The 15,364-nt window shown below is 37.5% G+C and overlaps 1 protein-coding gene across 1 annotated transcript in view; it reads left to right on the top strand.

The window, feature by feature from the left end:
• PLXNA2 (plexin A2) overlaps positions 1–15,364 on the top strand; it is a 502,290-nt gene that overhangs the window by 315,632 nt on the left and 171,294 nt on the right. The window contains exons 11-12 of the mRNA XM_089668339.1: positions 1,251–1,347; positions 1,763–1,953. Of these exons, the coding sequence (XP_089524465.1) occupies positions 1,251–1,347; positions 1,763–1,953 (288 nt within the window). The remainder of the gene's footprint in view (positions 1–1,250; positions 1,348–1,762; positions 1,954–15,364) is intronic.

The following is a 15,364-nucleotide window of genomic DNA, read 5'->3' as shown; positions in this document are numbered from 1 at the left end:
AAAACTCCATTCATGTTGTGAGTGCTGTCTATTTGCTGGCCAACACTTTCCACATCTACATAGATTCTCTAAATGAGTATCACCTTATCCTTATCCATCTTATCTTACTTTAGATTTACATATCCCATGTTACCTTGTTGACTGAAGGCTGTGATGATATGGTATGTTTCCTGCACTACCTCCTAAAACTCCTTTCAGCACCTTTGTAGTTCAGAATGCAGGCTGTGTGAAATCTGCAATAGTGCATATTACAGGATATAATGAATATGTATCACAGAGGTCAAAAAACATAAATGTGTGGGATTCCATAAAAAGGAAATTTTCATATGTCAAAATCATTTATATTAATAGTAGTCTAGAAATAATTGATATAAAATGTGGAATTAAATATATGATTTTAAATGTTGACCATTGATACAATTTGAGCTGTGTAATTTTGCAAACAGTTGTGCATGTAACGTTGTTGAGAGATAATCGTATGTAGCAAATAAAGACTGCATAGTGTAGACCAGTGGTCTCCAAACTGTGGCCCTGGTGCCAAATGCAACCCTTTGTTTGCTTTTATCCGGCCCTTGGGCCATTATTCCCCCCACTGTTGGTGGCATAGTTCCTTCCACTGGCACCGACAACAAGGCACTATTCCTCCCAATGACACCAATGATGAGGAACTTTTCCTCCCACTGACACTAAGAATGGGGCACTATTCCTCCCACTTACATCAATGATGCGCCACTATTCCTCCCACTGACACCAACAGTGGGGCACTATCCCTCCCACTGGCACAGACCATGGGGCACTATTTCTCTCACTGACACCAACAATGGGGCACTGTTCCTTTCACTAACACCAACGGTGGGGCACTATTACTCCCACTTACACCAATTATGGGGCCCTATTCATCCCACTGACACCAAAGATGGGACACTGTTAACTCCCACTGATACCAAGACATTTTCCTTCTGGCCACAGTCCAGCCCTCCTAAAGTTTGAAAGACAGTAAACTGGCACTTCATTTAGAAAGTGTGCAGGCCCCTGGTGTAGACCCTAGATTTGGCATACATCTAAACTTTTCGCAAAGCACTTTGCATAACTGCATCTGGGAAAGTTGTATATTTTCTCATAACTGTCACAGCTTCTGTCATTAGGTAGCCAGGCTGAAAGTTCAGTTCACTATAGTATCAGTTAGCCTTTAATTCTGCAAATATATTTCCCTTAAAACGGTTCTAACTTCATGTTTGCTTTGTTGGCAGTATTTTTATGAGGGAATGGATATCAGTGACCTACCTGTGGTTTTCTCGGTCGTCTGGAATGGAAATTTCATCATTGACAATCCACATGATATCAAAGGTAAAAGAAATAAAAAGAAAGAATAAATATTCTCACTGATTGTAAATAGCAAACTAACAGTATATCTTTGAAATATAATGTACTATATAAATATACCAGGTAAACAGGTTACCCATAGACACATTATGTTGTTAACCCTATACTGTTAACCCTATGAGTAGTACTAGCTTTTAAGTAAAAACAGTTCTGAGAGAAATAAAAGGACTAATATCGCTTACCTTAAAGTACATAAAAGTGCTAACTGCCTAGCTACCGCTAGTCTTTAGTACATTCTAAGTCAATGACCAGAACAAGCATACATCAAATTGTTATTAGAAAATGCAATAATAGGTTAGGGAATGATGTATTAAAAAGCAACAATCACTTAGCTTAATTTGCCAAGATTTTATTATTTTTATTTTTGCTCTCCCTATAGTTCATCTGTACAAATGTTCGGCTCAAAGAGAAAGCTGTGGTCTCTGCCTGAAAGCCGATCATAAATACGAGTGTGGATGGTGCAGTGGGGAAGGGAGGTGTACCTTACAACATCACTGTACATCTAACCAAAACCAGTGGCTGGACTGGTCCAGTAGGAATGTCAAGTGCACCAACCCACGCATTACTGAGGTGTGTAATATGCTAAATTTTTGTGAATAACGTATGTAATAGATATAATTTGCTTTTTATTTGCTCATGGGTCAGCCTGTGTAATCATTAATGCACGGGTGTGAAACTGGCAGCCCTCCAGCTGTTGCCAAACTACAAGTCCCATGAGGCAGTGCAAGATTGACAGTTACAAGCATGACTCCCAAAGGCAGAGACATGATGGGACTTGTAGTTTCGCAACAGCTGGAGGGCTGCCAGTTTGACACCCCTGCATTAATGTATAATCCATTTAATTTCTGTAATCTTTTCACATCTGTCATGTATCATGATTATCATCTTAAAAGCATTTCCAAATATCCTATGTTCTCATTGCTCCTGTTTTAACTGTTTAACGTCAGTCTCTTAATATCAGTATATACAGGCTCACAACTAATAATTAAATACAAGTGATGTACATGCTAAGGATCAATACTCTCAAGGAACAAAATTTACTTTACTTTCCATAGAGGGCTTGGCACACTTAGGACAGCATGACAGGGTTGGTCTGTTACTTTTATAGGCAAGTCTTGAACACCTCATTTGCCAAGAAGGTATATACAGCTTGTGATGTTAACTACTTGCCCTCCAGAGGATTTGCCCCCCTTCCTGACCTGGCCATTTTTTGCAATATGGCGCTGCGTTACTTTGACAATTGTGCGGCCATGCAACACTGTACATAAATTAAATTTATGTCCTTTTCTCCCACAAATAGAGCTTTCTTTCAGTGGTATTTGATCACCTCTGCGTTTTTTATTTTTTGCGCTATACACAAAAAAAGACGGACAATTTTGAAAAAAAAAACAGTATTTTTGACTTTTTGCTATAAAACATACCCAGTAAAAAAACTAAAAAAAAATCTAATTTCTTTATAAATTTAGGCCAAAATGTATTCTGCTACATGTCTTTGATAAAAAAAAAATCCCAATACATGTAAATTAATTGGTTTATGTGAAAGTTATAGCATCTACAAATGGCTGCATGTATACTGGAATTTTTTTTTACACTAGTAATGGCGGTGATCAGCAACTTATAGCAGTACTGTGGGATTGTGGTGGGCATTCTGACACTGGGTGGGAACTGACTAACTTCCACTGACATCCCAATGACACTAATACAGTGATCAGTGCTAATAAAAGGACATATAAAGGACAAATCATCTTGTAAAGAAATATCTACATTGAAACTACACCCTTCTAAATTTGTTCAGTTTAACAAACAATGACGTTCAAAGTGCAGAAGATCATAACTCAAGTTACTGCACATTTTGACTTATAGATAGCATTTTTCCCTCTATGATAATAAACGTTAATTTTCTCTTAATTCACCATTAAATAGACTTTAACTGTGGTCGCTGTGTGTAAAAAAAGTCTAGCAGAGGGCCAGGAACTAGTCAAGAGCATAACTGTAAGCTGTCTGCAGATGTCTTCCTCAAGAATGTTTTACTATGGGACAAGGAATTAGTGCGGAAGGCCGAACTCTCAAAACGATCCACTTTATTGAAATTGAATATAAAGCACAAGGCTGGATACACACAGAAATGTGTCTGTTTTTTCTCCTATATTATGCTAGAAGGGAAATTCTTTGAAAATGGAAACAATCTACCCCACCCATGATAGATAGCTGGAAGTCAGCAGCTAATGTGGCCCTACCATTGTATAAGATAACCTATGAGAGTAGAAACTGTCCAAATAAATTTGGAGGTGCAACTACCTCCACAGTTCTAGCTTCCACCCCCAACACACGAAACGTGCTATCATACACAGTCAGGCCATTAGATACCACCAAATATGTTCTGACCCAAGAGACAGAGATAAACATCTCGGGACACTAGCAGACTCCTTCCATAAATAAGGTTACAAGGACAAAACTATCAACACAAGCATAAACACAGCCTTGAGAACCCCAAGAGAAAATCTGCTTCAGTACAAAGAGAAAAAAACAAACAACCGTGTACCTCTAGTAACCACATACAACCCAGCACTAGAAGGAATAAGAAAAATAATCAAAGATTTACAACCCATCATAACAGAGCATGGAACTCTGAAAGAAATATTCCAGCAACCACCAATACTGGCCGTCAGACAACCCCCCCAACCTCAGAAATAAACTAATCAGTAGGAAACTTCCTTCTGATCAAGATGTGACAAATAATGGAAGCAAACCCTGCAATAAAAAACGCTGCAAACTGTGCAACCAAATCAATCCATCAAAAAGTGTCAGACACTCAAAAGGGATCTTCAATATCTCCGGATCATACAGCTGCACCTCCAGTAATGTTGTGTACCTTATCCAGTGCAGAAAATGTATCAAAGGATCTTATGTTGGCGAAACAGGACAGAAGTTGCAAACAAGGATGAATTTGCACAGACATACCATCAAGGAACATAAAGAAGATGACTTTTGCACACCTGTGGGACACCATTTCGCATAACCAGACCACACAATGGGAGACCTCAATATTTTAGTTCTTAAAGGAAATTTCAAATCCATTCAGGAAAGAAAAAATTTTGAACTAAGAATGATAATTCTATTTGACACAAGAGATAACGGCCTTAATTTGGACATGGGATTCCTCTATCATTATCCAACAGTTTTATGACTATCACCTCAAGCATGACTCCCTCTGTGATGTGAGTGTTGTCCCCACCCCTCTGTCTGTGCTTTTGCTGTGTCTTATCTTTAGTCTTTTTTTTTTTCTCATCCCCCACATCTCTTCTAACATTCTGCTAAAACTTTGTGAGTAGTACTGCTTGGACCTTGAAGAAGGGGACATACCCCGAAAGCTTGTCCTCAGAATTGTATGTTAGTGCAAATAAAAAAAGCATCACGGACAGTACTCAGTTGTTTCTGTCATTTTCATTCCTAATACTAACTTTATCCTCCATCTAACTACCAACTTAAAGGAGCACAGGTGTATAAAATTTGGAAAAGGAACATATTTTCAGAGTGATCTTTATCCCCCACCCCCCAAATCCTCCTGCCCGACTTCCGCCCACCCCCTCCCCTCACCCATCCCTATTTTTAACCCCCTTTGGCCCATATCCAAGCCCTGGAATCTAAAGTGGTATATCCCACAATCGACTCCTCTTTGGGGTTCTTCTCAAAACACGTATCCCTAACCAGGACACTATTCCCAAACCTCCAAACACATATATACTTGACATAGTGAGCCTCCCGATGTCCTGTTTTTAATTTAAGAATAAAAGAGAACAGGAGGATGAGAAGGGGAGAGATGTTATGATATATAATGTGAAAAGTCTGAATACCCCTACTAAAAGGCATAAGATTCTTAGGGAAATCCTTCAACATTCCATTGATGTAGTGTTTTGCAAGAGACATATTTATCACAGGATACAACTGTCAAATTATATTCCAAACACTACCCAATGTGGTATTATACGGATTCACCAATTAAACATGCAAAAGGGGTTGCAATTGGGTTGGCAAAAAATATAAGATTTACTATGGAAGATAGATTAGTTGATCCAGAAGGTTGCTTTTTGTTTTTGAAAGGAAAATTACAAGGAATACAATGCACATTAACAAATATTTATTGCCATAATAAGAACTCAATGACATACTTAGAGTTTGTTAAGAAAACTTCCAAATTTTAAGAAGGGTTACTTGATTGTAGCAGATTTTAATTTTTGTATGGATCCTTCGATGGATACTTCATTGCATGAGCAGAGAGACGGAGGTAAAAATCTGAAGTTAGTTAAGAAAATGTTACATCAGTGCCAACTGATAGACTTGTGGAGAGTTAAACACCCAAGCGATAGAGATTATACCTTTTTCTCTGTGGTGCATGGGATGTACTCAAGATTGGATTGAACATAATGATAGAACAGAGACTTCTAGAGTCCAAAATTGAGGAAATGTCTCTATCAGATCACACATCTGTTATAACAAGTTTAAGGTTGGAGGGGGAATGGAGTGGAGGTAATATGTGCAAATTAAACGAGACACTTATACAGGATGTTGAGAAAAGAATAAAGATGGAAAAAAGAATAAAGAGGGAATTAGAGGAATATTTTACACTCATTGAGATAGAAGGAGTCTCCGTTGCTACTATTTGGGAAGCACATAAGACTTACATTAGGGGAATCCTAATTTCAATGGGGGTTGAAAAAAAGAAATAAAGGGTAAAGAAAAAAAAGTTTATTAATTGAGGAACTATATGATTTAGAACAGCTACATAAGGAGAAAATAGAAATAGAGATACAACAGAAGATATCTCAAAAAAAGAGAAGAGTTAAAAGATTTGATGGAACAGAAAATGAGAAGAGTCTTTAATATGGTTGCAAAAGAGAGATATCAGTGGGGGAATAGACCAGTAAAATATTTAATCAGAAGATTGAGAGAAAAGAAATCAAGAAGTTACATAGAGAAAATCAAAGATAAGAATGGAGAAATGGTACATTCAACCACTGATATCACTAAAACATTTCAAAAATGTTATAGTAATCTATATGACATAAAATCTAAAAATGCAAAAGAATTAGAGGAAGAAAAAAGGAAAAAAAGACAGGCGTACTTAAAAGAGGTTAGATTACCTAGATTAGAGGAAGGTAGATTAGTAGTATTAGATAAATCTATATCACAGGAGGACATTTATACAGCACTTAAGAGTACAGCTGCAGGAAGGAGCCCTGGACCAGATGGATATACGTTAAGATATTACAGGAAATTTAAAGAACAACTTGTGCCTAAAATGTGTATATACATGAATGCTTTAGGAGAGGGAATGGAAATGAGAGCGGTGTCATTGCAGGCATATATTGCAATTTTACCGAAAGAAGGGAAAGATCTGTCCCAATGTGCCAGTTATACACCCAGATCACTATTAAATATAGATACAAAATTATATGCAAAGTTTTTAGCAAATAGGATGAAAGAGTTGATGTCGGAATGAAGTAATCTAGATCTGATGGGTTTTCTCCTGGGGAGAGAGGGAAGGGATAATGGAATGAGATCATTATTGCTTCTGCAAATAAGTAAGAAAGAAAATCACCCAACGTTAGTTCTATCAATTGATGCTGAGAAAACCTTTGATAGGGTAGACTGGGGATTTATGTTCAACACATTGAAAGTTTTGGAAATTGGACCTTAAATTGATGCAACGGATTAAAACGTTATATAGTTTCCCAACAGCAGAAGTCAAGGTTAATGGCTCGCTGTCACAGCCTTTTAAAATGTACAATGGAACTAGACATGGATGTCCACTCTCTCCCTTACATTTTGTCATATCATTGGAATCGTTATTGGCGACTGTACGAAGCAATTCAAATGTAAAAGGAATTTTGATAGGGGATGTAAAGCATAAGTTAGTGGCATATGCAGACAACATGTTATTTTACAAGTGAATCCTAGAGTAATTCTACCCAATCTAATTAATATTTTAAAATACTATGGAGAACTATCAAACTTGAAAATTAACCCCTTGAAGTCAGAGATACTAAATAGCAATGTTTCGAAGACAGATAAACAGATACTACAGAAAGCTTTTCCCTTTGTATGGAGGGAAAAGGATCTGAGTTACGTAGGCGTAAAACTAACCCTTGTATTAAAGAACTTATATCAGACAAATTACATTCCATTAATAAATGAGTTGACAGATGATTTGAGGAAAATATCTATTGGATCAATCCCTTGGATTGGCCGTATAAATCTGTTAATAATGACGATAGTCCCAAAGGTCCTGTATAAATTTCATATGCTCCCAATATATTTACTGGGGTCATTCTTTGAGACAGTTAAAAAAAATATATTTAAGTATATATGGGCAAATAAAAGAGTTAATTATGAGGTATTGTGTAAGGATAAAATGAACGGGTCTGAAATGGATTTAGGCATACATTATTCTGCGGTGTTGCTTACACGATAAGCAGATTGGATTTATAACTCAGGGGGGAAAAGTTGGGTATTGATGGAACATACACTTAGTGAGTCACAGTTAGATAAGATTATTTGGCTTCCACAACAGTTTAGAAAATTTTTGGATAATACAAGCACTTTAACACCAAATGTTTTTAGGATATGGGATAGAATTCATAAACAAAGGGGGTGGGAATATACAGTCAGGTCCATAAATATTGGGACATCGACACAATTCTAACATTTTTGGCTCTATACACCACCACAATGGATTTGAAATGAAACAAACAAGATGTGCTTTAACTGCAGACTGTCAGCTTTAATTTGAGGGTATTTACATCCAAATCAGGTGAACGGTGTAGGAATTACAACAGTTTGCATATGTGCCTCCCACTTGTTAAGGGACCAAAAGTAATGGGACAGAATAATAATCATAAATCAAACGTTCACTTTTTAATACTTGGTTGCAAATCCTTTGCAGTCAATTACAGCCTGAAGTCTGGAACGCATAGACATCACCAGATGCTTGGTTTCATCCCTGGTGATGCTCTGCCAGGCCTCTACTGCAACTGTCTTCAGTTCCTGCTTGTTCTTGGGGCATTTTCCCTTCAGTTTTGTCTTCAGCAAGTGAAATGCATGCTCAGTCGGATTCAGGTCAGGTGATTGACTTGGCCATTGCATAACATTCCACTTCTTTACCTTAAAAAACTCTTTGGTTGCTTTTGCAGTATGCTTTGGGTCATTGTCCATCTGCACTGTGAAGCAGCATCCAATTAGTTCTGAAGCATTTGGCTGAATATGAGCAGATAATATTGCCCAAAACACTTCAGAATTCATCCTGCTGTTTTGTCAGCAGTCACATCATCAATAAATACAAGAGAACCAGTTCCATTGGCAGCCATACATGCCCACGCCATGACACTACCACCACCATGCTGGTGAGGTGGTATGCTTAGGATCATGAGCAGTTCCTTTCCTTCTCCATACTCTTCTCTTCCCATCACTCTGGTACAAGTTGATCTTGGTCTCATCTGTCCATAGGATGTTGTTGCAGAACTGTGAAGGCTTTTTTAGATGTTGTTTGGCAAACTCTAATCTGGCCTTCCTGTTTTTGAGGCTCACCAATGGTTTACATCTTGTGGTGAACCCTCTGTATTCACTCTGGTGAAGTCTTCTCTTGATTGTTGACTTTGACACACATACACCTACCTCCTGGAGAGTGTTCTTGATCTGGCCAGCTGTTGTGAAGGGTGTTTTCTTCACCAGGGAAAGAATTCTTTGGTCATCCACCACAGTTGTTTTCCGTGGTCTTCCGGGTCTTTTGGTGTCGCTGAGCTCACCGGTGCATTCTTTCTTTTTAAGAATGTTCCAAACAGTTGTTTTGGCCACGCCTAATTTTTTTTCCCTCTGATGGGTTTGTTTTGTTTTTTCAGCCTAATGATGGCTTGCTTCACTGATAGTGACAGCTCTTTGGATCTCATCTTGAGAGTTGACAGCAAAAGATTCCAAATGCAAATAGCACACTTGAAATGAACTCTGGACCTTTTATCTTCTCATTGTAATTGGGATAATGAGGGAATAACACACACCTGGCCATGGAACAGCTGAGAAGCCAATTGTCCCATTACTTTTGGTCCCTTAACAAGTGGGAGGCACATATGCAAACTGTTGTAATTCCTACACCGTTCACTTGATTTGGATGTAAATACCCTCAAATTAAAGCTGACAGCCTGCACTTAAAGCACATCTTGTTTGTTTCATTTCAAATCCATTGAGCCAAAAATGTTAGAATTGTGTCGATGTCCCAATATTTATGGACCTGACTGTAATTCACTGTTAATACTGTTGGGGAGAACAGAAGTCTTCCCTCGGGGGATAGAGAATATTGCAGGTAAATGGATAAACTATAGAAATGCACATTTAAAAGATATTACTGACAAATGGGGAATTGTGCACTTTTATAGATTTAGGAAATAAGAAGGAAATAATTTTTATGTTAGATGAGTTGCCGTTATTATCAATTAAGACATTTTGTTACAGCGCTCCCGCAGCCACTGAGGACAATGAAGGACATGTAAAAAGAAAAAAAAAGAACATTAGATGTTCTTTTTTACATAAGAAGAATGTTCCATTCATTTTCAGTAAAGGGAGGTTAAAAATAGGTTTAAAATAATGTTGAGCATTAAAAATTAGAGTTCATTCAAAACAACACCATCTTCAGCTCCTATTCTCCATCTGTGAAGTGAAGCAAATCCTGGAAGTGAAAGATAAACATGTAGACTGCATCATATTTTGCTCCAGGATTCTTCCCTCTACTCTTATAAGCCTTCTTAGGGCTTACTGCATAGAAAAATCACCATATCATAAAGTTACCATTATCATACTAATCACAAACATTAAGATGGCCATACACTGAGCGAATTTAGACTGGTTCGTATTGAACCGGCAGAAATTGGATTAAAGTTTACCTTGTTGGCAGCACTCTGACCAAAATACCTACAAAAATGAAGGCTGAAAACATGCCTTCACTTTAATCACATTTATTTATTCCTAAGCAAAATATTTTTAGTACTAACACTAAAACTTTGCTGTGTGATTAGAAAAGGATGATTTCTTTATATAGCCATTTTTGCCCTAATGTCATACTATGTACCTAATTTCTCATTCACAAGACTAATCTTTTTCAATTAATATTCTTCCATTTAAAAAAAAGCGTTCCACTTTTGTTAAGCCTGTTTAATGTTGATTCTGCCTGGTATTAACTGTAATTCCACTTTATCTCATTGTAGAGTGTGAATAGGACTTTAAATGTATTCACTGACAAAAGAGTTATAGTATGTTATAATAAATGTGTAACCATTTAACATAACTGGTAAATTAATTAGCTTTAGGAAGTATACTATTTGCTTCAAAGAAAAATTCAAATGTAAGGAATTCTGGTTTGGCCTTTCAGTAAACTGAATTTTATGTTTAAATACGTAGAACATCCTTCTTTACAGGTGAAATGCCTCTGGTTGCTCATACATTAAAAAATCTGAAGGTACCTTTTGAGGTCCATTTTTACCGATGCATTTATTTCTTCCTATTTGATCTGCTCGCAGGTGCACATGTAGGAGTTCATATGCTGTTACAGGAATAAACCAATATGCACCATGACAATTGAAACTCTTTGTTTAAGTCTAGCTCCTATGGTTCTGCATCCTCTGTATGCCTGTGAGCAGTGCTAATCATTACTGAATCTCCTGCTGGGCCCTGTGTCCTTTCCAGTGCCAAAGGTCAGCAAGACACTTGCTATGGAAATACTGGCCCTGAGAGAAGCACTGTGGAGCAGATGTGCCCATTGAGAAATCGATTTTTCAGGGAGAGAAGGAGGCAGCTGTAAATGGTGGCCTTTTTGAATGCTGTAGACCATGGGATGCTAAGGGAGCTATGATGATCAATGAAGCAGAACTGATGATTTTAAGTATGCATCGGTCCCAATGTTTCCAGCTGAAATTTAACTTTTGTAAGGAATAGTCTATGGTTGTCTGGACAACTTAAGTGACAATGCTGCTTGTCTGGATGTAATTAATCACACTTTCTGCAATGTCACTAAGATAGTTGGCTGGACTCCTGCACTTTTTGTTAACTGTAACTCCTTCACTGCTGGAGCAGCTGCTAGACATTTTTTAACAGTCTTTCTAGAAACTTAACAGTCTCCACTAGGATGTCCTAAACTCCTAAAGTTCAGTAGATCCACAATTTTTCAACTTGTTAAACTACCACAAAAGTGTTGGTCAAGTGTGTAACTGTGGTAAAAACCTTTAGGTTGAAACTCCCAGCTGTGCACATTGCATTGCAGTCCTTCATCTAGTCTTTCTTGCATCTCGCCATTATTCATACATCCCCACTAACAGTGTTTCAAATGTTATTTGACCCTAGAAATTAGAAGTTGTGTATTTCTTTAAATTTTTTTACTGTCTGTCTGTGGTGTTTTCTCAAAACCACTCTGAATAATTCTGTCAGTAAGGAGTGATTCACACAGTTCATTGATTAGTGTTACATACAGTGGGGATCGAAAGTTTGGGCACCCCAGCTAAAAATTTGTATTAATGTGCATAAAGAAGCCAAGGAAAGATGGAAAAATCTCCAAAAGGCATCAAATTACAGATTAGACGTTATTATAATATGTCAACAAAAGATAGATTTTATTTCCATCATTTACACTTTCAAAATAACAGAAAACAAAAAAATGGCGTCTGCAAAAGTTTGGGCACCCTGCAGAATTTATAGCATGCACTGCCCCCTTTGCAAAGCTGAGACCTACCAGTGTCATGGATTGTTCTCAATCATCGTCTGGGAAGACCAGGTGATGTCAATCTCAAAGGTTTTAAATGCCCAGACTCATCTGACCTTGCCCCAACAATCAGCACCATGGGTTCTTCTAAGCAGTTGTCTAGAAAAATTAAACTGAAAATAGTTGACGCTCACAAAGCTGGAGAAGGCTATAAGAAGATAGCAAAGCGTTTTCAGATGTCAATATCCTCTGTTCGGAATGTAATTAAGAAATGGCAGTCATCAGGAACAGTGGAAGTTAAAGCAAGATCTGGAAGACCAAGAAAAATATCAGACAGAACAGCTCGCAGGATTGTGAGAAAAACAATTCAAAACCCACGTTTGACTGCACGATCCCTCCAGAAAGATCTGGCAGACACTGGAGTTGTGGTACACTATTCCACTATAAAGAGATACTTGTACAAATATGGTCTTCATGGAAGAGTCATCAGAAGAAAACCTCTTCTACGTCCTCACCACAAAAATCATCGTTTGAACTTTGCAAATGAACATATAGACAAGCCTGATGCATTTTGGAAACAAGTTCTGTGGACCGATGAGGTTAAAATTTAACTTTTTGGCCGGAATGAGCAAAGGTACGTTTGGAGAAGAAGGGGCACAGAATTTAATGAAAAGAACCTCTGTCCAACTGTTAAGCATGGGGTTGGATCAATCATGCTTTGGGGTAGTGTTGCAGCCAGTGGCACAGGGAACATCTTACGAGTAGAAGGAAAAATGGATTCAATAAAATTTCAGCAAATTTTGGATGGTAACGTGATGCCATCTGTGAAAAAGCTGAAGTTAAAGAGAGGATGGCTTCTACAAATGGATAATGATCCTAAACACACCTTGAAATCCACGGGGGATTACATCAAGAGGCGTAAACTGAAGGTTTTGCCATGGCCTTCACAATCTCCTGACCTCAACATAATTGAAAATCTATGGATAGACCTTAAAAGAGCAGTGCGTGACAGACAGCCCAGAAATCTCAAAGAACTGGAAGACTTTTGTAAGGAAGAATGGGCAAAGATACCTCAAACAAGAATTGAAAGACTCTTGGCTGGCTACAAAAAGCGTTTACAAGCTGTGATACTTGCCAAAGGGGGCAGTACAAGATATTAACTCTGCAGGGTGCCCAAACTTTTGCAGACGCCATTTTTTTGTTTTCTGTTATTTTGAAAGTGTAAATGATGGAAATAAAATCTAACTTTTGTTGACATATTATAAGAATGTCTAATCTGTAATTTGATGCCTTTTGGAGATTTTTCCATCTTTCCTTGGCTTCTTTATGCACATTAATACAAATTTTTAGCTGGGGTGCCCAAACTTTCGATCCCCACTGTATATGTTAACATCAAGCAAGAAAATTACAAATTTGATAAAATGAAAAATACATGTCCCATTATTCACACACCAGTTTTGTTAATAACTGAATACCCCAGGATGGAAATGAGTGTACACTGCATACTAGTTGAAGCTACTTAGTTGCACTTAGTTTTATATATATATATATATATAATTATATATATATATATATACATATATATTGGGGATGATTTACTAAGAGTGGAGAGTGCAAAATCTAGTGCAGCTGTGCATGGTAGCCAATAAGGTTGTTCAATTAAGCTTTGACAATAAAACCTGGAAATGATTGGTTAATATGCACAGCCACACCACAGTTTGCGCTCTCCACTTTTAGTAAATCAAACCCATTGCATGTGTGTGCGTGTATGCATGTGTGTATATATATATCTAAAAGCTGAATGAATTCCATGCTACTGAATAAACATTGCATAAGCATTAAAAGTTTTAGCCTTCTTTAAACATTATTTCTGTCCCTGATATGTTAGTTTTGTTGTACCAAAAAAAAAGATAAATCATGATCCAACAATGTTGGCAACAGAGAAAAAAATGCATTACGGTGATCAGCGGTAAAAAAGAAAATATTCTGCAAAATTACATTTTTTTTCTTTTGCCATGCATTGGCAGCTCATTCAAATTAAATGGGCTTCTTTAGTGTATAACACATTTGCTAATGAATGGCAGCTAAACCAACTGTGTAAAGGGGATTAAATATTTTTGTTAGAACCCAATATTAGACCTGCAGAATATACATTATTATCTAATAGTTGTGAAATATTTTCATTTTTCATAATCACCAAAGATCCCCTTTATCATGTGGTTTTACAATGGGATTGATTTACTAAAGACAAATAGACTATGCACTTTGCACATACAGTTGTTCCAGAGCTTAGTAAATGATTTGAAGCTTCACTTTGCAAAGAATGGCCAAACACATGCAAGGAAAATGAAAAAAAAATTTTTTTTTTGCTTGCACTTGGTTGGATGATGGAGGTCAGCAGAGCTTCAACTCATTTACTAACTAGCAAATTCCCTTGCAGAGTGCAACGGCACTTGTAAAGTGCATAGTCTTCTGCCTTTAGTAAATCAACCCCAATGTTTCATTAATAAAAAAAAAATTAAATTAACTCTCGTGTTTGATATCATCTAACATGTAATAAATGTACTTTATTTTATCACTTCTCATTCTGATTAATTATGCTTTAAACAACAATTTGGACTTCATCTGTAGCATTTCTTTGTTCTAATTCATTGCAGGTACCTAAAAGAGGTGTTTCTTTAAAACTATTAAGTCTGCATCTGTTTTCCAAAGCAGTATCTATGCTAGGCCAAATGCTTGGAGATGGCCTACTATGAACACTTAGATGTATTAATTTAATTTCCCCATTCTATAATACATTCTCCAGACTTGATATCATGCTGGTGTTGCACTCTTTTCTCCCTAAAGTCACCTAAGCTGATCATGTCCTTGAATTGATTGCAGGTCAATCTCTGGAGTGGCTGTTCCTTAAGGCTTTGTTGACACTATTGCAGGCAATGCGGCCCGCGTTTGCTCAGGCACGGCAAACCATTAATTTGAATGAGGTGCTGTGCCCGCGTTTCCTGCACAAAAAAGGTGCATGCACCTTTTTAAAAATTTTATTTTTGACCATGCACTTCCAACACCTGCAAGTGCGCAAATGGCAGCCTGCGTCTCGTAAGAGCAGCACATTTTGGCTGTGGGTGGTTGCAGGTGTGGAAACAGATGCGATTCCCGTACCCGCAACCAGCTTGCATAGTATGAACCATGGCTATTTGGTCTGCCTAGCTCCCTTAATAGGCTTGTAGCTTAATCCATTTTAGA

This window comes from Staurois parvus, unplaced genomic scaffold, assembly GCF_062004578.1.
Source record: "Staurois parvus isolate SC_StPar_1 unplaced genomic scaffold, SC_StPar_1.0 ptg000056l, whole genome shotgun sequence".
NCBI classification, from domain to species: Eukaryota; Metazoa; Chordata; class Amphibia; order Anura; family Ranidae; genus Staurois; species Staurois parvus.
The sequence above is the reverse complement of the archived record's forward strand: the minus strand, read 5'-3'. Positions and strand labels throughout refer to the sequence as shown.